We start from the raw sequence: 22,198 nt of genomic DNA, 5'->3' as shown, positions 1-22,198 counted from the left end.
TCGCGTAAAGCTAAATTGTCCCAAATCACGGCTGATTTTCCTCCATTTCACGGCATCAAAGTTGGTTTGCATCATCTAGCTTTCTTCATGTGCCCTTTAGTCGTTATAATTGTCAAACTTCCCTCTCCACCAGTGGACAGGACTCCCCATCTTTTCTGCCGACATAGAAGGAACCCCAGAAACATTAGTGGTTGAGAAAGAGTGTTTTAACAGGTCTGAAAGATTAAACAACTTAAAAGAAAGCGTTCAGGCGTCGCCTAGCCCTCTGCACCTTTTCTCGCCGGCTTGACCGGTGCAGGCACCGAGGTGGCGGGCACCGGAGTGGCAGGGGCCGGGACGGTGGGAACCGAGGTGGCAGGAACTGGTTTCGCAGGAAGCGAGGCTGCCGGCACCGGGACCGCGTGCACCGTTGGAGGTGGCACAACCGCCGGTGGAGTGGTCCTGGTCGTAGTGGTGGTGGTGGTGGTGGTGGTGACCACGGCCGCGATCGGCAGCGTCCGGCAGGGCCTCTGCGAAGGGCGCCCGGTCGCATCGTCCCCGGGCGACCAGGGGAGCGACGGAGCGGCCGGGTCGAAGCTGAAGGTCCTGTCCAGGGCCAGGGGGCAGTCCAGGCCGCACTTGCACACCCCTTCCGTCTGCAGGTAGGCTGCCACCTCCTCCACGCTGCGCAGCTGGTGGTGGCTGGGGCTGCGGGAGCACAAAGGATCCTCTTGGCAAGGTCGTTGACGCAGAATCAGGGCTTCTCGCAACGCTCCCATACTCCGTTTCACCTTACGTCCGACCGTGGCGGACGCTACGAGTCGTCCCAGTCAATCCAGCTCACTGAACGTAGCACGCGATGCGCTCTCCGCACGTCGCTGCGCCCCCTCCGAGGTCACGTAACATTCCCACTGTTTCGGATTAGATCCACTAGCTCATAGCATCTGCTGCGGTTGGTCATAAGGTGAAATGAGGTATAGCTGTCAACTCTAATCTCACTAAAAAAAGAAAAAGAAATAAAACAAAAGAAATTAAATATTTGCGATTGTGGCATCATCAGTGCAATGTTGACTGAACAAAAGAGAGTGTCTGTGTGCAGCAGGACTTGGCGTTGGACTACTCTTTACTCTGGTTCCCCTCATGATGGACCGTTGTAAATGCTATGCGCCAGGGAGTCGCTCCAATGCAGTGAGGGTGTCACGAGACTCTTGGGAGCACCAATGTGGAGGTTGTGTAGTCAGGTGGAACGTTCTGAGAGCTGGATTGACTGCAATGGCTCATAGCGTCCGCTGCGGTCCATCGCAAAGTGAAACGGAGTACATCAAACTATGTCAAGAGGCTAAAACTTTTTTGTTTGCCGCTCGCTTTTTTTTGTGGGTAGTTTGCGAGTATGGTATGTGTTAGCGTTGCAGTGTCCTGTGGGTGCTGAGTGATTTACTTGGAGTGCGAGTACTGTCCCTTGGTACTATTTTTGAGCGCTTTTATGACCGTGTAATTTGCATACGGTGTTTACGACAAAGAGCCATGTTCAGAAAACTAAATTAAGCGTCCATTGGCTTGGTTCTTGTTTCCATGGTATGGCTTTTGTCAATCACCCTTTGTAGTATATTTAATGCGGATGATGCTGAGTCAAACATGCCTTTATTTTCTAAACCACCGGCAGCTGTGAACTTTCCTTTTGCTCAACGCGGGAAATGTGTGGGCGGCCACAGTCTAAGGCAGGTGTAGAGGTGGTCGCCTTTATTTATTACTTTTTTTTCTTGACCGACAGGACGGCATACCCCGCTCTGTTTTGTTTAGCCGCCTGACGGCGCTTCGGTCGGGAGTGGGGAGGCGCTTTGGAAGTCGAGTGTCGCGTTGCAAGGGGTCCCGTGCCGTTACAAGTTGGAATTCTGCTTGTTTATGAGCTTTTCCCGGTATCGGGGAAATGGCCGCGGGCATTTCGCCCTCTTCGTTGCATTTCATGCGGAACTCTGGTTTTCGAACCCACGTGAAAACACTTAACTTGCCGACGAGAGGCTGCTGTCTTGGCGCCGCGTGCGTCTACCCATTGACCCTGAGACGCGAAGCCAGACGTAAAGGTTTGCCGGGGAACCCACGGCCGAGACATTAACACGTCACCGGTCGCCAGGTCGTTTGCTGGGAGACAAAGTGCTTCAGAGCTCTTGAAGTCGTGTCTCGGAACTCTTCCGTGACGCCCGGGAACCAGGCGTTCCCTATATATTCTGCATATGCCTGGCGGCGGCCTTTGGCGGTGGCATTGACGTGCCCCAGCCGACATGTCTCGATGGTTCTTGCCGTTCGCGAATGTGTATCCGCTGTGGCCAGATAGGAAAGCCATAAGTCTTATTTTATTCTCGGCTTCTGAGAACCAAGGCTCGGCTTATGGTTCACTCCCGGAGCAATGACCTCTCAGCCGATTGGTCGAAAGTGCGCTGTGTGTAGGCGTTAAAGTTTGGTTCCTCTGGCCAATGGGACCAGGGTCGAACCCTGATTGGCCTACGCAGGTTCGAGCCCGCTGTTTTAGACCCTGGTCGGACAGGGGAATCTTTGAGTTTTGGAACGGGCTCGTGAGCGACCCAACTGACGTTCAGCTCCCGCGGTGCGCCGCGTTACCTGTCGTGCGCGACAGCATCTTCGTCTTCGCGGCTACAAGGTAGTCGCCGTCCTTACCGTGCGCGGTAGGGCCATCCGACGCCGAGGCGTCTGTGCAGTCTGTAAGCCGTGCGCGGCAGTTTATTACAGTTCGCACTTGTATTTTATGTAACTGTTTGATTCTTTTTTTTTTTTTTTTTTTATCGAAGTAAAGTTTCGTTCATCTCGTTAACCCTCCGAGTTGTCGGTCGCCTCAGCATCACCACCAACGCATTCAGCCCTCCAGCAACTAGCTTCATCCACGATCCCCCGGTCCTCGACGGCAACGTCAAGGTGGTCCATCGAGGTCGGGGAAAACAACCTACATAACATCTACTGCAGGGGTGTACAACAAACTGCCTGCGGGCCACATGCGGCCTGCGAGCGCTTTTCTTGCGGCCCGTGGCCCGGCTCAGCACAGACACTCGCTTACTATGCGGTTCTATCCATTGAGCGCCCGCTCCGCTTGGCAAGCAGCAGTAAAACCCTGTGACCTACTTCTTTGTCTTCGGCGAAGTAACTACGATTTCTCAATTCAAATTTTCCCTCTTCACTAATCCCGCTGAGAACAATAAAACAGCATGTGCAGCTGTCCCTGTCCATGGTGTGGATCTGTCTCAACATGTCTGTACATGAAACGCAAAAACTTTTTGCTGTCTCTCAACAGATCTCTTCCCTCCTTCACCACGGACGCTATCAACCCTCTCCCTTTTTGTTGGAATAGTTAGGGGTCGCATCATCGGATTGGAGGACTGTGATCCGACGATGAAACTGGAGCTTATCGACCTCCAGTGTCCGCCGGCGCTGAAGACTATTCATCTCGAATTTCAGCTGCATGAGTTCTACAAAAGCCTGGACAAGAACAAGTACGGAAACCTGGTGCACCACGCCTAGAAATTGTTGTCACATTTCGGGAGCACGTATGTCTGTGAGCAAACCTTTTCACTGATGACTCTCAACAAGAACCGCCCTCGATCTTCCATGGCGGACATGACATTGCGACATGCGCGTACGACGGCAACGAGTGAGACGACACATGATATCGGAAGCCTGACCGCAACCAAAATGTGCAACACGTTACACTAGGTGCGGCCCGCACAGTTTTCGATAAACCAATTTTGGCCCGCCTAAATTTTTAGTTGTGCACCCCTGGTCTAAGGTATAGTTATGAACTGGTTCATGCTTGTTCAAACCAAACCGAAACAAAATGCAGAGCTACTGCACCCGAAACTGAACCAAAAATTTTACCAGTTCGACACCCTAAAAAATAGAAGCCGCCTGCTCTGGGGCTTCGATCACCTGTTGCCTCCGTCTTCTTTTCCAACATGTCTGTGAATTTTAACACCCTCTTGGATGTAGAGATACACTGTAACAAGACATCGGTGCTTTTTTGCATTTTTTTCAGAAACGATACAGATTGGCACCGAATTTTACCGCTTGGCTTATTTCCCTTAATGAGAACTTTCCGTCACATTACAGAAAAGTGCCATAAGGGCGGCCCCTCCCATTGAGAAACTGCCCATCTTGTTCTTCAGGCTAAATACCTAGCATAAGAATTCCAAAACATTGCTCACCTTGTTGGACAACATGCGCAAAACGCGCAATCTGTGGTACCGGTACATGGGACAAGAGTTTGTAGTAAGTTCACGCGTTTTTGTCCACGATCTGCGCATGTGATTTTGGTTCGGGTGAAATGCGAGTAGATCCCACGTTTAATGTATTGCGAAATGCAAGTCTGTTGCGTCCGCGATCTGCAGTATTCTTTCCCTTGGCATGCGAGTTTGTAGTGGGTTCCCACGTTTTTTGTCCACGATCTGCAGATGCGATAACGGTTCCCGTGACATTCGAGTCGTCCCCACGTGTTTATTACGCCGTGAAACTTAAATCTACTGCATCCGTGATTTGAGGTATCGGTTCCCATGACATGCGAGTTCACGGCAGGTTCCCGCACGTCCTTCGCACCGTGTAAAGCGAATCTGCTGTATCCGTAATTTACAATACCTTTTACCATGGTGGGACAAAAGTTTGTAACGGATTCCGGAGTGTTTATCACATAGCAAACGCAAATTTGCCATGTTTGCACATGGTTTGTAGCGGATAGCCCGGTGTTTTTTTAAACTTTTTTTTATTATAAAGTTTTGCTGTCGTATCTCCAAAGATAGTCCACCCCCTGTTGTTCATCCTTTATCTCGTCATTTCAAGTGGGCCTGTAGTTTCTATGACAGCTTGTCAATGTTACAAAAAAAAAAAAAAGAAGGAAGAATGGAAATTGCTTGTTTACACCAACAGTGTCCTGCTGCAGTACTAACACGACTCTGGGGAAACGCTTGCACGGTTCAATTTGACATTCAAAAGGAATGTTCCAGAGAATTGTGTTTGGGCAATTCATATACATGGCTACAATGCAGAAGGCATCGCATAAATGCAATATCTTTTGGACTGGCCAAGTGTTTCTGGATGTCAAAAGGGGATAGCTGCATAAAGCCCAGTAATTGTAAAATGAACATTTATCACTATAAATCACTCAAGTGTCACTAAAGAGTCACAAGGAGGCTCATTATAGCATTAAATTACTGACTAAGTTCCAATGTATTTTGCTAGTGACTCCCTAAGTGTTATAGTTTGCCAGCAAATAAATATGTGTATTAATCAGTAGAACAGTATTTCGAGCAGATATGAGCAAATTTTGATACTTAACAAGTGGGGCTCAAATCCATTAAACCAATATTTTAATTTAAAAATAATTATTTGAGTGTGGCACACCACATGAATCTTAAGAGCATGCGCACAAAACATTCTCCACGATCATATTGCTGCAGTTTGTTAAAAATATATATTTAAAAACATTCATGGATTTCACTAGGAGATCAGATGGAAGATCCAATGGAGAACCCAACTCATTTTAAAGACAGTCTGCTTAATTAAGCGAGACGTTTACCTAAAGTAGACGATCCTGCCCCGGACCAGAGAGCGTCGCCAGCCCGGAGGCACAGGCACGGGCGGAGGGTAGCACGACGCCAGCCTCGCATCTTTGCTGGTGCCGGCATCTGCTGCAACATCCAGGCTTCCCCTGGGACTCTCTGCCCTGCTGAGCAGCTCACGCCCCTTGTCTTCCGCTGCTGCCACAACGACGCACCAATTAAGCAATCGGAGAGTGAACCGCGACCCCAACGAGCCCCTGTGACGTGCCCAGAAGAGCCCCATGCTATGTTCAAAGAATATTTTTGCACTTCCCAAATACCTGGCATGTTCCTTAGAGGGATGCTGAACCGAAATCTGGATTCCCTTAAACACGCGGCAGAAGCGTGCAACGGGGTGCTACAAACACCAAAACATCACTCATACAGCGATATCTCGAACGGATGACCGTATTTTTCAAAAAGAGAGGCGCATTTGGCAGGAATGTTGACGTCATGTTTATCCGAGAAGGAGAGGGAACAGCCTCGCGTCTTCTCCGCCTCGCGGCCTTCAGGGAGCGAAGCGAAGAGAGGAGGAAACTAGGTATCTTGACGTCACGCGCCTCGTCGGCCTGGTTCAATCCTGACTTCTTTTTCCAAAAATATGGCCGTCCATTTGAGATATCGCCTTACTAGTAGTGTTGTAGGGGTTGTAGCGTCCCGCCTACATCTCCAGCATTGTTTTTATGAAATCCAAATTTCGGTTCACCATCCCTTTAAACAGGGATGGGACAGACCAAACTGGTTTTGTAGCAATTTTTGTAACCAAAAAATCCATATTTTGGAGCAGCTTAGAAGCAGAAAAGCTACATGTTGAAGCAACTTGTGAGCAGGAAAAAAACCTGCCACCAAGGTCTCAATTTCACTCACGAATGCATGAAGTAAAGTGAAGAAAACCACATTTTGCTTACTTACTGGACACTGTATAGTACAAAATTGTTTATGGCATCCAATTCATGCTTTTTACAAATAAATCCTTTTGACTTCAAGCTTCGCAAGAGCTTGGAAGTCTCGAATTGAAAATGACCCAAGCAGTGGTGATCGTGCAGACAACATGGTGAACATGCAGGCAACACTGTTGCGTCCTGAACCACTCATGGCTGCCCCAAAAAATAGCAAAAGGCCATTTGTGCGACGAGCACCAACCAATCCAGTGCACTCCTTCCTCATGATGCCCGAATCATCTTCTACAGACGCCTGGTTCTTTCCCCACAAGCTTTTCATGAGTATTCAAGCTCTGTCCAACATTTTTCAAAGAAAACTGTGAAAATGTGCACAGGCAGCTTCCAGCCTTAAATCAACCATACTCCCAGCATTGCATCAATCAGCAGGTATTCTTTCCTTACAACAATGTGCCTAGCCAGAACCCGAAGCCTAAGGACTGCACGGGAGAGACAATCAAGCAGCGCCGACAACTCTGAGAAAACGCTCAAACTCCATCTTTGGTAGAACGACCGCCGCCCGTCAGCTCGAGCGAGACCGGGAAAGAGGGAGGGGCTCACCTTGTTGCAGTGGGGAGAGGGGTGGCAGACCCCCGAGGGGGCCCGTGCCCCAGTGCAGAGGAGCCACCAGCGTGGGCCCGGCAGTGGAGGGCACCCTCAGCTGGAGCGCTGCCATGGGGCCGCCTGGGCCATGCCCCGCCTGGCCGGGGGGCTCTGCCCCGAGCCTGCCCGGGGCGCTGGGGCCCCCGCCGGGCCCCAGCAAGGCGCTGGCCCCGGTTCCCGCTGCAGATCTGGACAAACAACCAACATCAGCATTAGGGGCTCATGGTTGGTGCCCGGAACATGTCTTCCACCGGCATTTTACGGTTCTATACAGCACACGCATCGAAACTGGTCCTGAAGTGGCAACAAATGGACAATTTCTGAAATTTGCGGCACCCTCGTCGTCTTCTCGACACATCATGACGATTTGACATACTACACTAAGATGCTGCGATAAAAAAAAAAGATGATGATGTTGGTTCTATATTTTGTAATTGCAGAATGCAAAGAAGGCAGGATGATAAAAAAACAAAGTTTGTACTGAATTTGTTGTACCGTAAAATACCGCGGAAGCGCCCACTTCGTACAAAAATCCACCGTTAACATTTCCCAAACTTGGGAATTCCGCAAATTATACGTTAAGCGCCCACCCCCTTTGAAGCAGAGGCATCGGCCGAAAATATACAACCTTGCTGAAGCGGCCAAGAGACCGCCAGCGGCGATGACAAAGACATCCGCTTTCTTGTGATAAAAAGAAAAAAAAAAAAACTACTTGTGACGAGAGCACTGACCTCCTATTGTGCACTGACTCAGAAGAGTCGTTTTCTGGGTTTAGTGAAGATGAATAGGTACTAAGTCAATGACAGGTAAAGAACAAAGTGGAAGTTTCTCCCACCCCCTTTCATTTTAGCAGAGCAAGCGCTGGAAAGGAGGCAACCTCCTCTCCAGCATTTGCTCTGCTAAAGTTGAAAGAGGTGGGAGGAGCTTTTACTTCGTTCTTAACCTGTCACCAACTATAGTGGCCGCCCATCATTTATTGCGCAAAAATAAATGTTCTCTCTCCGATTTCATTCGCCCTGCCTTCAAAGCTCTATATTGACCACCATTTTGGTTTTTACCAATTTGACGGGCAAGCGCCGATATCTATGTTAACCCAGTTTTCAGCGAAAGTGTGCGTGTGGGGGGGGGGGGGGGGGGGGCACTTCCCTGGTAATTTATGGTATGTTTGTTCGCTTTTATATTTGCACCCAACTCACAAGGATAAGAGGGAATAGATCATGCCACTTCCAGGATACACAAAGGGTCAGAGACAGCTGGGGCGTACGTCGGGACAACCCCACAATGGACCTTTTTCGCATGAAGATGCCACCCGGCGGTGGATGTACAAGCTAGAGGTGGTTGAAGGGACCTGCTTTACCAACTGTCATGCCCTTCCAGTTTGTATTGACAGCACAGATGGTACACCAGGAGTACAGATGTACGGGACAAGGGATTTTCACGCCACCCGATCAACTTTATAGGGAGAACCAACAGGCAACAAGGCACACATACCACCTAGCGAGACCGGCGAGATTGTGGTGACTGTGATGCAAGTAACCATGGCCCAGTTGGCAAGACGGCGACAACGAATCCGGCATGTATTCTGCCAGCGTAGCACATTTTACACAAAACCACTACAAACCGGCAACGCACAATTGCGATGGGCTAAGGCAAGAGGTCCATACGAGTCTAGAAGGGTCTAGGTAGGTCTAGGCGGTGTTTGCCGGACCCTGGTCGACGCAACAACGCTACTCAATAACTCATAGCTTTCTTCTGTTTCCGCCGATCAACCCCCAGATAAACCAGGTGCTGCAATTTAAGCGTTTTCAGCTGGGCGTCGGGAGTGCCTGCATACGTAGGACTCCTCTTGAAAAATTATTCGTTGCTTGCATCGCGCAGTGCAAGCTAGGATTGTCACAAGGCCTTCTGGAGTTTTCCGAAAAGGTCTATTAAGCCATGGGAGCCGGCTTTTCATGCTGCCAGATGTTGTGATCCTGGCGGTTGGTTATAGAAGTTCCAAAATGTATGAGGAGCATGCAAGTGTTGCTGTCAATGCAGTGTCTCAACTCATAACTGCTGAAGTTTCCGTGTGCAGCAGAGCTCGAGAGCTACCTACAGCAGAAAAAGAATCTGCTACTACACCACCACCAGAATTCTGGCAAACAACTGCATGACACAACTGTGACGTCACAAGGTGGAAACCAAGAAACCGGAAAGTGAGGACATGGTCATCACAACAGTGGGAAAAATGTACCAGGCACCAAAAGGTGGAGCGAGGCACTCGTGAGCAACTAGCTATAAGGCCACCAAATTAGGAATAGCAACAGCACTGAATGGAGCCCCGTGGTTCTCCTAATCTAACGAGGCTGTCGAGGTCCGCTGGATGACGTGCCCTGACCAATGAAATTAAAATTTTCAGTGATGTGATTGGACTGGGTGACTTAGAAGCACCCTTTGGAGCACTTGTATACAAGTAACAACTAAGCGAGAAATGACATAAAAAAATAAACATATAGAGCAGTTTATAAAAGTTCTTTAGCAATATTCAAATATCCTTGATGAATCTTGAACGTGAAAAAGATATTGTCAGAATATTGCTATCATATATACTAGCCGCAGATTTTTTCAGAAACTGTGTGTAACATCCCATTTTGGGGGAATGCTTTCCCCTTAGCTTGCGGGTGCACTGCCATGAAGCAAGATATGCAAAATTGCAACGCATACTGTACTCCGTTTCACAATAACTTAGCACACTGCAGAGGCTACGGCCATGCGTAGGAGGGAGGCATGGGACACTAAGTCACGGAGCGTGTATGTCCCTGCACCAAATGCAAGGACCGGAGAAATCGGCTGCCGTCCGCTGGCCGAGAGTCGTCTGCTGTGAAACCAACCAACTTCGGATGAGGATCCCCCTCCGCAACATTTCCGTCTGCTAAAATAGCGAGCTCTTCGGAAACAGTTCATGAGACAATCATATGGTCAACTGACTTGCAAATCTGTGATGGGTGCTAATGCCAGGGCCCAATGCGATGCTTTGACAGAAACAATCGACTACATGGCTCCGATCGCCAACAGCCACGGCGCCACGAGGAGAAAACAATCAAGAGTGAATACGGATGTGACATCACTTTTTTTGTTTAAATAGTACAAGGGTGGAACTCATGAAATGTACTTGGGTGCAGCCACGGGAGCAGCTGAACAGCTGTTTTGGAGCAGGTTGGGAGCAGCTAAAATTACCCTCTGAAGCAGGCTAGGAGCAGCTCAGATCAGTTTTCATTGCACTTCAGCGTGTGTCTTAGACAAGCACGGGAGCAATTTCAATATTGCTTAGCAGCACAGATGAACATGAGTGGTTAGGGACCTAGGTAGATGGGATAACAACAGTGTAACAGACAGAAACTTGAAACTTTGTGAGCCTTACCGCTCATTCACACTGGAAGCGGATCCGCATTAGCAACTGCTTTGCGATCGCGGATCCGCTTCCAGTGGGAATGAGCGGTTAATGAGAATCAAAAAACAAAAGCAAGTACCCTATGTTTCTGAAGATAGCGTCCTTGATATTTTCTGAAAGGATTTCAGTTGCTCAAAATGCAAACCAGCACTGCTTATCGCACAACCCACACGTGCTCGACATAGTAATTATATGTGCGAACCACATGACGTGCGTAAGCAACAGACGTGCAGTTGCACGGAGGAATAGGGCAACAAATTTCGAGTTTATCTTATTGTGCAACTCGATATCGAAGCAGCAGACTACGATTAACGAAGTTACCGTATTTGAAGCGTTAAGCAGGAGCAAGGTTAATGTACGTCGAGCAGATTTACCACTCGCGTAAGAGCTGCTGGCCGGCAAGGTTTCGGATCGGACCGCGTTTCGGTTCTATCAAATCCCGATTTATCTTGCTGGAATGCGGTTCCAACTTCTAACGATGAAGTACTAAAAGGAATATTTTGCTCATTTGTTTTCAACTGGCTGACGTCCGGATCCCGGGCCGCAGAGCCTCAGGCAATCTGACGCTTAACACTCAACCTCAGCTCAGCCAACTTGCTTAACCGCTTATGGTTAAAGAATAACAATTCAGTCGCAGGTGGTGTAGCGCTTAGAATCCCGAATTTTTTTGCGTGCTTCTGACTCGGGATACACAGGGAGAATAAACAGAACAAAGGATTGCAAGGCCGGTCAGGCTAATTGCGCTCATTGTTGCCAATCGAGTCAATAAAACCGAAACCAAGACAAAATAAAAAAAAAGATTTTGGCGCACGTTTTGCCATTTGGCGCATAATGGTGCGAGGTATTAACTGCGGCGCAGTTTCTGCAGCATGGCACAGGATGGCGCAGACACATGCGTCTGGCGCAAATGGCGCAGCCGTTCCATCCCTGATAGTATTGAAAGTCATAAATTTGTGATTATTTATTATATATTTTTCATATCTTCTCAGTAAAGATAAAATTGCGCGAGTTAAATTGCAGTTAAAAGAACAAGAAGCCTAGAACTATGTTTTGTCGCAAACAGCGCTGTTCTTGTGGCAGTAACAAGGCCCCCGTGGCCTCGACCATGGAGTGTGATCACGTGCCTTGCTCTGGCACTCTTATTGGGTCGCGGAAGCTGCAGCCCCCACAGTTCGCCAAGTTATCGTGAAATGGCATATACACGGTGACAAGCGCACTCATTGATGGTAGTTATCCAGTCAGAACGTACAAAGAGCATGATAAATATTGCGAAACTTCAGAGAATTGTCAATGTATGATACAGAGATCAAATTGAATATGACATTTTTTAGGGCAATATTCAAGTTCTGAAAATTCGCAAAAGCCTATTGTAAAAATCCGGCCATGTAACAGGATGATTTATTATATTTTCAGTACTAATATAGTGAAAATAAGTTTTGGCACAATATCGGCGCAAATCCCTCACATCTTGGCAAAATATAGCAAAATGTAGCAGGGCATGTGCTCTGGCGCAGTTTGGCGCAGCAATCACATCACTGAATTTTGGAATTTCATTGGTCAGGGAACGTCACCGGAATCGTGACACAATGTCTATCGACAGACTACTGCAGAGTGCTCGCTGTCGGTGCAGCGGAGGCAATTAAAGTGCTAGAGACCAAATCAAGATTGTTCACGATCTCGGCTCTACTTTTACAAACTCAATCAATCAATCAAGCCCCAATTACAATTGCAACGAACAGCAGAAAGAAAAAAAAGTGACTGGCTGTAGATTGCCCCAACATACTATTGCAGACAATGCTAGCTGAAACAGCCCTTTGTGCTTCTTGGTGTGCCTGCCAGTTTTTGAAAGAGCTGTAGCCTGAATTTGGAATGAAACACAAAGCTGGAGGTCCCATGCTTCAGACTATTTGACAAATTAAGAGATAATAAAAACTTGTGGGGACTGCGGACGCACAAAAAGGCCGGATGGGGTGTTTCAACTCATATTGTCCACGGGGGAACTGGGGTTTATGTGTCAGTTATTCTTTCTTGTTATATGAAACATATTGTACGCTCGATTAAACGTTCAGACGAAGAACCATTATTGAGTGCCTGCGCGCACACATATTTTATTCCCAATTGGTACAAAGAGACAATGTTAGATAGTACTAAGTGTGCTTTTGTTCTGGTGTTAAGGTTGCCATTTCCAGAGTGCTTTCATTTATCACCCTGGGCACCCCACTGAAGGACTGGGAATTAATTGGGGCCACTGAGAGACCTCCAACACAGACTGAAACGTTAATACATGCAGTCATTGCAATTAGCCTTAAACAAAATGCTAATTGCAGTTGTACCTTGGTAAAAATGAGATCGATCAGCTAGTTTCAACATTTTGTGAACTGTGGCGTCCCAAGGCCACTAGAAACATACTAACTTCCTTCACATAAGCAAGGAGGACTGAGAGACTCATTTCCCCTTGTGCAAATGAAGAACTCTAGGAATGACAGCAACTCCAAATGAGGATACTCCAAGTGGTCTTCCCCCTCTAAAATACATCTATTATCTCTCTCTACCTCTCTTGTGGTCTTTGGTGAATTTTAAGTATGAAGTTAGATTAACTAGTATAAAAATAACAGAGGAAAGGGAGGCGAGATGGGGAAGAAAAAGGAGGCTCAAGTACAGGATTGTGTTAGCATGTTAAATATTTATTCATTCCTCCATCTCTAGTTCTTTAGTATTTAACTAGCATATTTTAGCAAGGTAAATATTTTGAGCTAGTGCAAATTCTTTTCGCTTCAAAGCCTCCCCCAGAAATGGCCAACAAAGTTTCCCAGGGAAAAATAATAAAGTGTACAAAGATAAATAAGCGTGTACCGGTGTACGCTATTTTCTAACATGTAATATTCTTTTGCGCTCTGAATTAATTCCAGGTAGCAACGTGTACACAATCTATCGTCGGAGGACGCTTTTTTACGACTCCTTCAGATTTTCGATAGGAAGTAACCGCTGCAACCGTGCGTCACAGCTCTCGAATTGTTACGAGTTTCCCTAATACACGAAGCAGGCCCGAAGGTCAAATCAAGCGCGGCAAGTGTGTTTACGCACAGGAGACACGCGAGCGTAGACGATTCAAAGCGACGTGATCGAAACGACGCCGCAGCAGCAACCGACGCCGCGCCGAAAGCAAACGTTGCCGCTGCCGTTGACACAGCGGCTGGCCCGGTGATGTCACCCGATCGCCGTTTCGCACTCCGCTGACTCCGCTGTTTCCAAACAACTCTCCCCAGATAACGTTACCAGGTGTCGTCCGACACCAAACAGACACGACGACAGGCGTCCCCCGCTTTCTCATATTTACTAGCCGCAATCAATAGAAGCAGCTAAAACGCCGGCAGAACCGAGGGGAGAGTGGCGCTAACACGACCATGCTCTTACGCGATTACGGGCGCCCGCTTTCCATATTAAACGGAAAATCATCCCCCTGTTTACATGGGACTCGGCTCGCGAGCATAAGGGGCTCTGCCAGCACGAGCAACCCACCGCAGCTACGTCCGACGATCAGAGCTGTCCGCGACTATACGGTTTGATCGAGCGGACGATCGTGGGTAGATATAAAGAAAAGAAGAGGCTCCATTAATATGCAATATAGGCCTACTTATAAACGCCTTACTAAAAGCGCTTAAGCCTATTTATACGTGCACCGGAATGAAGAAAAACAACCCGCGACCGTACCTCACACACTTCTCGGTCCCGCTTGCGTTTTCTTCATCTCCGACAACATTCCACGCACGTTGACAGGGTCCGGCGTATGGGTTCACACTTCATGAGAAGTTTTTAAATTAATTGGCGTCAAATTAACAGCAACACCTGGGCCTAAAGTGATACTACGAGGTCAACTTGTGAGCATCAAAAATCAAAGCGCGAGAAGCGATCACTGCTTCGACACCGAACATTGTGGTGTAGATGCCCCGGTCGTCACTGGACGACTTGAAACCGACGTGTCGATAATCCAGTCAGACGGTGATCACACTCGGTCACAAACAGATCAAACCAACTCTTGTTTGTGCTGCTATTTTCGAGTACACAACATTTAACCGTAAAACATGGCTCGTTTACCCACAATGCAACATTGACGAGAACACGAGAACTCTCGAACGCAGGAGAGTGCGCGCGCTTGACTTCCCAGAATGCCACTCGACGAGGGTGACGTACTGTGAGGTCGAGAGTACGATACTCGTGGCACCAACGCAGCAACTCGTCGCACGGCGAAGAGGAAAATCCTTTCAACGTTGGCGTCCTCCTTTCAACCGTTCCAGTCGACTGTAGAGGTTGCATCGCACAAGATCAGACGGTAATGGCTCAATATCATAATATTTTTTTCTGCTGTAGACACTAAAGAGGGTTTATTGTTGCCTATATTGCACTGGTTTCCAATCTGTTTTATTAGAAATAGCCCAAGTATCGTCGTCAAGTAGTCGGTCACAAGAAGGTGACTTGTAACGTCTTTTTGCGGTCCCTTGTGTTTTTCATTTAGGGAGCCATGGACCAGGTTATGACGTTTATCGATCCCTTCAAGCAACTATCGAAGGATTCTATCCGACTGATCAAAAGGTGCACAAAGCCCGATCGCAAAGGTGAGACGCATTTGACGAATGAACTGCGTGTGACATCGCCGAGTCAGCCAGACTTTGAAACTAGCGGCTCATTTGTTGCGTTTTAACCTCTAAACGGTCTCTTTTATCCTCCTTTGGCGTTTCCCCGTTACGTTACGCTTGCGATGTTCTTGAGAACTTTCTTAAAGGAGCGATGCAACCATTTTTGTACTGTGCACAAATACCGCTTAAAACGGATCCCTAACACGCATTCGTTTTTCACCCCACGCAATATAAGTCCCAGAAAAAAAATTAAGAAAAACGAGCAGCGTTCACCCCCTCAACTCGCAGCCAGAACAAGCGGCCACGTGATCTGGAGCCGATTATATGCCGCCAGTGTTGATCATAGCCACGCGCTGGAGTTGGCAAAGCGCAGGACACGCGCTGAGTTCCAGACATTGTTATGGCTCGGCTGTTGTCGTCGTTTCAGCGATTGGACACGGGCCACTACCCGAATGCTTCTAGAGCTAGTAATTATCACGAGCCCAAATCGAGTGCCCACGCAATGCTCGGGTCCAATCTATGAACCGCATCCAAATATCGTCACTTGGCTGTACTGCGATCCCCGAGTTACGTCATCAAATTTTGCAAAGGAGAGATTGAATGAAAATGATCGCTTCAGTCCTTGAAATTACACCGCAACAAAGGAGTTTCTTGGCCAGTGGCGTTGCGTGTGAGTATCCTTGAGTCCCAGGTGTGCCAGTAAGCTCGTGTATAGTGAAAAACATTCCAACTGAATATCGTTACACAGCTCCTTTAATGTTAAGAGCGAGTTTGTCAAAGCTATCCGCCATTATCCCAACTTGGTTTTGACAAAGCACGTTGTCCAGTTCAAAGTCAGCTTTAAGCTTGCATCTCGTGCAACTATTTTTGGAATTTCTTGTTCTTCTCTGAACTGCGCAAGCTTACAGAGTTTGTCATACTCACGTTTTTAGGACTGGTTCTGTGCCTGTGTATGTTCTTTCCTTTATGTTTGATTGAAACTTCCTACGATTAACAAGGTTTCTCCTTTTTTTATGTGCTTCTATTCAGAGTTCCAGAAGATTGCAATGGCCACAGCCATTGGCTTTGCCATCATGGGATTCATCGGTTTCTTCGTGAAGCTAATACACATCCCCATCAACAACATCATTGTGTAAGTAACATTTCATTCAAGCAAAAATCTTCCTCTAATAGTCTCCTTAGTATGTTGTTCTCTTCCTCATTAGAAATTAGTGATAGGCAATTAATCTGCCATATATGCATTCTGTCGCCCTAATAATGTAACTCTCCAGTTTTTTTTTTGTTTAAGTTTTGTTTGCCTCAAATAGCATACTACAACAGGGTAAAGTCATCATGAATCCACCTCTTTTTTAAGATGTTTTTGGAAGAAATTAGCTCACTCTCTTTGTCAGTGTCACCTAATGTTATATGACAACCTCTTAATGGCCTTCATTAATGCCACTCACAAATGTAGCAGCCCTCATAACATCTCTCATCCCATTGGTGTCACATGCATGTTGGGTGCACATAATGGTTGTCTGCTGCTCCTTTCATATCCCGTCATATATATGGGCGTCCTCCCCCGAAATGATAATCACTCCGTGGGTTTATTTGAGCCATTTATTTCCATGTGCATACATCGATTAGTGAGGTCAACATCTTTGCAATCCCAGCTCAAATGACCTAAAGGGGTTACTACTTGCCAAAAATAAAATGTGAGATAACTACACTGCTAGGATCCATTGTGTGTTTCTATATTTTTGTTAAATTTGTTTTGACAATGGTGTGATAGTTTTGTGAATGAATCTATTTGTATGTGGGACCCTCGTATCCACCCCCTTCGAGAAGGCCACCATGTTTGTTGGGTTGGTGATGCCAGTCGCCCAACTTGCGGTGTCCCCTTGCACACACTCGCTGACTAGGCCCTTGCGTTTCCGCTTCCACATTTACCTTCCACATTTCAATATAACGGCACCGCTCGCTTTGTCTGAGTCTTCGACACTGATCGCAGCAGTGTTGAGAGTGATTGTTATGAAAAGATGTTGAAAGCTGGTCATTTTGCTTCGACCAGCTCCAGCGACGATAACGAGCTTGTTATGGACAAACTTTCCGTCGTCTGTGACGATCTTGCACATGTGTGCTGCATCCTTATGAGCATTATATTTCAAGAATAATCTATCCGTTTAATGGTTTTCTCCTAACCCCTTTAAAGGGGCGATGCAACAATTTTTGTACTTTGTGCAAATACCGCTTAAAACGGCTCCCTGACGTTAATGACCTATGAAATAAGCGTTCGTTTTTCACCCCACGCAAAAGAAGTCCCCGAAAAAAATTAAAAAAAAACTAGCACCGTTCACCCCCTCAACTTGCAGCTAGAACAAGCGGCCACGTGATCTGGAGCAGATTATATGCCGCCAATGTTGATCATAGCCACGCACTGAGGTTGGCAAAGCACAGGACACTCGCCGAGTTCCAGACATTGTTATGGCTCTTCTATTGTCGTCGTTCCAGCGATTGGACACGGGCCACTGCCTGAATGCATGTCGAGGCATTGATTGTCCTGAGCTCAGATTGAATGCGTACACAGTCTTCGCGTCCACTGTGTGAGCAGCATTTGAATATCGTTACCGCAATGCTCGATGGCGCATTCCCGGGGATCGTACTGTTACCATTGTCCCCACAGCTCCATCATCAAATTTCGTGAAGGAGCAAAAAGGCGACGTTGGAAGGAGAGACTGAAAGAAAAGCTCCGCTTTCATCTTTTGAATTCTGCCGTGATGAAGACGCTTTTCGGTCAGTGGTGTTGCGTTTGAGTATTCTTGGGTCCTACTAGTGTCAGGAAGCTGGTGTAAAGTAAGAAATATTCCTACCCAATGTCGTTGCACAGCCCCTTTAAAGTCAAAGCAGCAGATGACTTCGTTCGGCAAAGCATTCCACTGCACTATTGTCCGGCAAAGCGTAATTTAAAAAGTGAGGCAATTACCTTGGCACTTATGATCCTCTAAGCTATTGACATTGAAGGCAACAGGTTGAGCTGGGGGATATATTTCGTCATATTGTTGGCAATAGAAAAAACTTCCTTTAATTATTATTTTCTGCCATTTGGTTGTTAGTCCTTGCCTCATGTTTCATGGCGGAAGCAGATTCTATGTGCCTGCTCATACAAAAAATAAGCGGCGGGGCTAGGGTTTCGATCCATTTCATTTGAGACCCTCGGTGTTTTTAATTGGGTCCATTATTGGCATTCATATCTTTTAATGCTGAGTGCACAAAGCATTTGTAAGCTGCTAGTTTGACATCTTTATTAAGCTTGCCAGAGGTGTCTTCTAAGAAATGGCTTTAGAGTAGCGTTACAGGTTGATTGAAATCTCACTCCAATAATTTTCTGTTTACTCAAACTAACCTTCAAAAATACAAAAAAAAAAACAAAAAAAAAACAGCATGCGTAGTTGCCAAGTTTGCATTATTTTAGAAAATACAAATTGCATCCTGTAACATGACCTGTTGAGGACTGGACTTTCAGAAAGTTAGGGAGGACTCTGCCTTTTTTTGTTTATTTTTTTATTATTACTCATGTCAACTAGCGCTTTTAAGGCACTTTAGACGGCCTGCGAAAATCGGTTTCTCAACGTATTGTGCTGGAATTTACTAGAGGTGCAAACAAATAATAAAAATCTACATTGAAAAAAAAAATTGCCTTGTTTTAAAGAGCTTAATTAATATTACATGAAAAAGAAAAAAAGTTTAGAGCAATATTGAATATTGATAACACGATTTAGTCGGCAATCACCTCCTTTCCACTTGTTTTCTCTCGGCATTTCGGGCGCGTGGAGCAGAGGTGGAGCGGCTTCGTCTTCACGACCGAGGTCGTGAAGACGAAGAACCAATTTTGCTCGCCTTTTAAAACCGAAACTAAACTGAGTACTGCAATAAGCACACGTGAGCTAGGTGGCGCAAGCGGCCGCCCGACACAAAGTACCCTGCATGAACCGTTCATCCCGCTTGCATGGTTTTTCCTGCCGTCTCTCGTTGTCTCGCGTCTTTTTAAAACTTTTTCAACGATAGACGCGGGCATGTGCGAACGCTCTGACGCTAGTGTGCCGGGTGGCAGCCATGCCGTCATGCTGTAAAACGAAACCACGTTTTTGCACAGCAGGAGTTACTTTGTGAGCTGAAGCATTCACTCCTGAAAGCAACGGCCGTGGGAAAACTATATATGGTCCCTGCCTGCCAGTCGCCGTGGTCGCGCGACGTTGGGTGTTGCCGTCGCCACGTCGCTGCAGATACGGCGCTTTCTAAACTGAAACCTAAGGACCGCGCTAATGTTCATCAACGTTTCTGTTCTTGTTTAATACGCTACTGCAAAAATCCCTCTAGATCAAAGGCTGCTGTTTACCTAGGTTTCTCTCGGTACGCTTTCTTTCGAGGGGGACCCCGGTATGTGAAAAATCTAAAGCTAAGGAGTTGGTGAAGAGAAGTGAGCTAAAGCAAAGGCAATGTGTGCACGCTGAACTCGCACAGCGCGCTTGATTGTCTCGAGTTCAGTCGTTGCGCAAAGCGCTCCTAGAACTTTTTGACCCCGGCTCGTGATGTCTTGCATCGAAGCGCTCAGGTTAGTTTCTTCTGTATGTTTAGCTTGTACCTCGCCAGCCGCTCTGGCAAGCACATGCGGCTGGGCTGTTTTTTGTTGTATGCTGGACAGTTACATTTTGTGTACAATTTTGGGATCCAGTTGGCCACGGAGCGGAGTGGCATGGTTTCGATCGAACGGCTATTTTGGGATGAATGGTGTCAACTACTGGCAATGGGCCCCTTTCTCCCATTGAATGTTTCCGAATAATAAGATGACGGTTAATTTTGAAACAGTGGCATCTGGTCCGAACTACTAGCGTTACATTTGGGTGGAAACTGAGCGTTCGGTGATGCATACTTTATTTTTGGACTGGAAAATAGCGGTAAATATTTGTTTTCTTTTTTGTTTGGGGGTGGGGGGAAGGGGCCTGCTGTATTTTATCTGCATTTTGTTGCTTATGTTTTGCTCTCCATAAGTTGTATATATTGCCGCTAGCAACTCGGTTTCATTATGTTGAAGCCACCTTTTTAAATAAGAATCATGTGAATTGGTGTTGCTTGAAGGTTTTGCTTCAGATAATAGGAAACCCCCTAAGTTTATCTGTGAACCATGCAGCATGTTAAGTAAAAAAATAGAACCACCTACCATGTTCTTTATGTTATAGCCATTGATTGTTAAATAATGGTTGCATAAATAGGAAAGTTAATTTTCGTCTGTCTTTCTTATTTTTTCAGTGGTTCCTAAGCATCATGAGTGGCCACATCGACGAGACTTGTATATTATTGCACCGAAGCCTCCTGGAATAAATGTACTCTTTTTACCTCCTCCCATTTTCAAAGACACATTTTGTTATAATTTTTTTTTTGACACTCCTTTATTCCATTGTTGTGGCAAGGTCCTCATATAGCCGTCATGAAAGGACGCGGACTGATGGCAGCCACCCTATGGTTCTCTTAACTCAAGTAAAGAAGTGTAGCCAAGTGAAAGATGAGATTACTTCTCTTGGGGTATGCATCCATAGTCTAAACTAGCAGCCTACTGCCCTCGCTACCGTTATGGCAGGAAGACATGCCAAACTGGGCTTTTCAAATATTTATTCACATGTTTGTTTAATAATTACTTCGGTTGTCTCTGAGTGATGGCTGGATCTGCATTCTATTTACAGCACGGTGACACAATCTATCATTGCCTGTTTTTTTTTTGTGATAGGCTGTAGCGTTGGCAAATATTACTTGGAACTCCAACTTACCAAGCAATCAGCGCTAGTTCGTAATTCTAAGTGCATCTTTCTGGTTGTCAAAAGAGAAGGTATACAAGAACACTGTAGGTCAAGCCGTGTGTCCGGTAGTGACATTGCCAAGGGGCCAAGGTGCTCCTTGTACTAAGCCGTGCAGTGTTGGGTGGGATGTAAAGACTTGTACTCACTCTAAAGTAGCATTATTCAGTATTTTGACTTCATCTAAATGGAGCCAAATTTGTCATGGAAGCCACATTTGTACAGTATTTATTGAGCTTTCCCAAACACTGTTTATTTTCTTGCCCTGTGTACATGGAGATTCCTATTGACAAATACAGTGTGAAAGGCACTCTAGGTATGGGTTTCAGTTGACACTCGTTTCTCAGTACTGTGCATTGTCACGGCTGGCTCAGTGGCTCTGAGGTGCAGCTCTTGCTTTCCGATTCACATCCCTGTCGTGGTGCTCACAATTCGAAGGAGACGTTGCTGAAGAAGGCTTTCTCTGTTGTCAAAAATCTGCAGGTGGTTTAAATTTACCTTCACTGAGTTGTGCTGACTGCCCTTTATTGATCTCTTGCATAAACACCCGGTGTTAACTTTTTTATATGATTGTCAGTGACAACTGTTGTACTGAAACTTTAGCATGTGTAGGTTGGTTATCTCTAGTGTTTACTTTTCCGCTGTTATACGGTAGTGTCTTCTCCACTGCTTTCAATTGTGATTGTGTATTTTCCATAGGTGCTTTCTGTTCATCTTTTTCTTTCCTGGATTTCTACTCTTCACCATTACCAGGAGCAGGCTATCTCAGATGGCCCTTCTAATATAGGAGCAATGCCTTATACATTTGATTGTATCACAAGGATTTTGTTTCTATTCGAGTAATCCGCAGATGGTCCGCTGATGTATACTATGTTTAATTCTAGCATGCACTGTTTATACACCACGCCCTGTCTTTCTTCTGGGGCATGTAAAGGTAAACCATATGGCCTGGCAGTCTTCCAGAAGATGATAGGGCGGAGATAATATTTTCACACAACTATTTTTGTACGGTGGTACTGAAGCAATGCGATAGACTACCATAAATCCCAGTGAGCAACTCTGCGCGCGTTGTACTCTGGGAACTAGTTGGCCAGGGAGGAGAGCGGCATGGTTTCGGTTTCGAGAAGAGATCATACGCAGAGTGTGGATTATAAACAGCCGCTATCTAATGTTTCCGGGTCCCGAGCGCATC

The 22,198-nt window shown here is 46.5% G+C and overlaps 2 protein-coding genes across 4 annotated transcripts in view; one reads left to right on the top strand and one right to left on the bottom strand.

Annotated features, from left to right (window-relative positions):
- LOC8043018 (methyl-CpG-binding domain protein 6) overlaps positions 1-14,676 on the bottom strand; it is a 45,073-nt gene extending 30,397 nt beyond the window's left edge. For 2 of the 3 annotated variants that reach the window (XM_029982648.4, XM_002415946.5), the window contains exons 1-4: positions 14,256-14,676; positions 7,073-7,302; positions 5,552-5,732; positions 272-687 (exon numbers count right to left, since the gene is read on the bottom strand). In XM_029982648.4, coding sequence (XP_029838508.3) covers positions 272-687; positions 5,552-5,732; positions 7,073-7,187 — 712 coding nt within the window. In that variant the 5' untranslated portion in view covers positions 7,188-7,302; positions 14,256-14,676. The remainder of the gene's footprint in view (positions 1-271; positions 688-5,551; positions 5,733-7,072; positions 7,303-14,255) is intronic. The other variant, XM_029982652.3, reaches the window with a different exon arrangement.
- A 54-nt stretch (positions 14,677-14,730) lies between these two features.
- LOC8043016 (protein transport protein Sec61 subunit gamma) lies at positions 14,731-20,555 on the top strand (the record flags this gene model as incomplete). The annotated part of the gene is made up of 4 exons (XM_042291696.1): positions 14,731-14,874; positions 15,058-15,157; positions 16,208-16,310; positions 20,465-20,555. Coding segments are annotated over 4 exons (357 nt in total), but the record flags the coding sequence as incomplete, so codon positions are not given.
- Positions 20,556-22,198: the final 1,643 nt, after the last annotated feature.

The sequence above is a fragment of the Ixodes scapularis genome, unplaced genomic scaffold (genome assembly GCF_016920785.2).
Source record: "Ixodes scapularis isolate PalLabHiFi unplaced genomic scaffold, ASM1692078v2 PGA_scaffold0__279_contigs__length_252992795, whole genome shotgun sequence".
In the NCBI taxonomy this organism is placed as follows: domain Eukaryota; kingdom Metazoa; phylum Arthropoda; class Arachnida; order Ixodida; family Ixodidae; genus Ixodes; species Ixodes scapularis.
The sequence above is the reverse complement of the archived record's forward strand: the minus strand, read 5'-3'. Positions and strand labels throughout refer to the sequence as shown.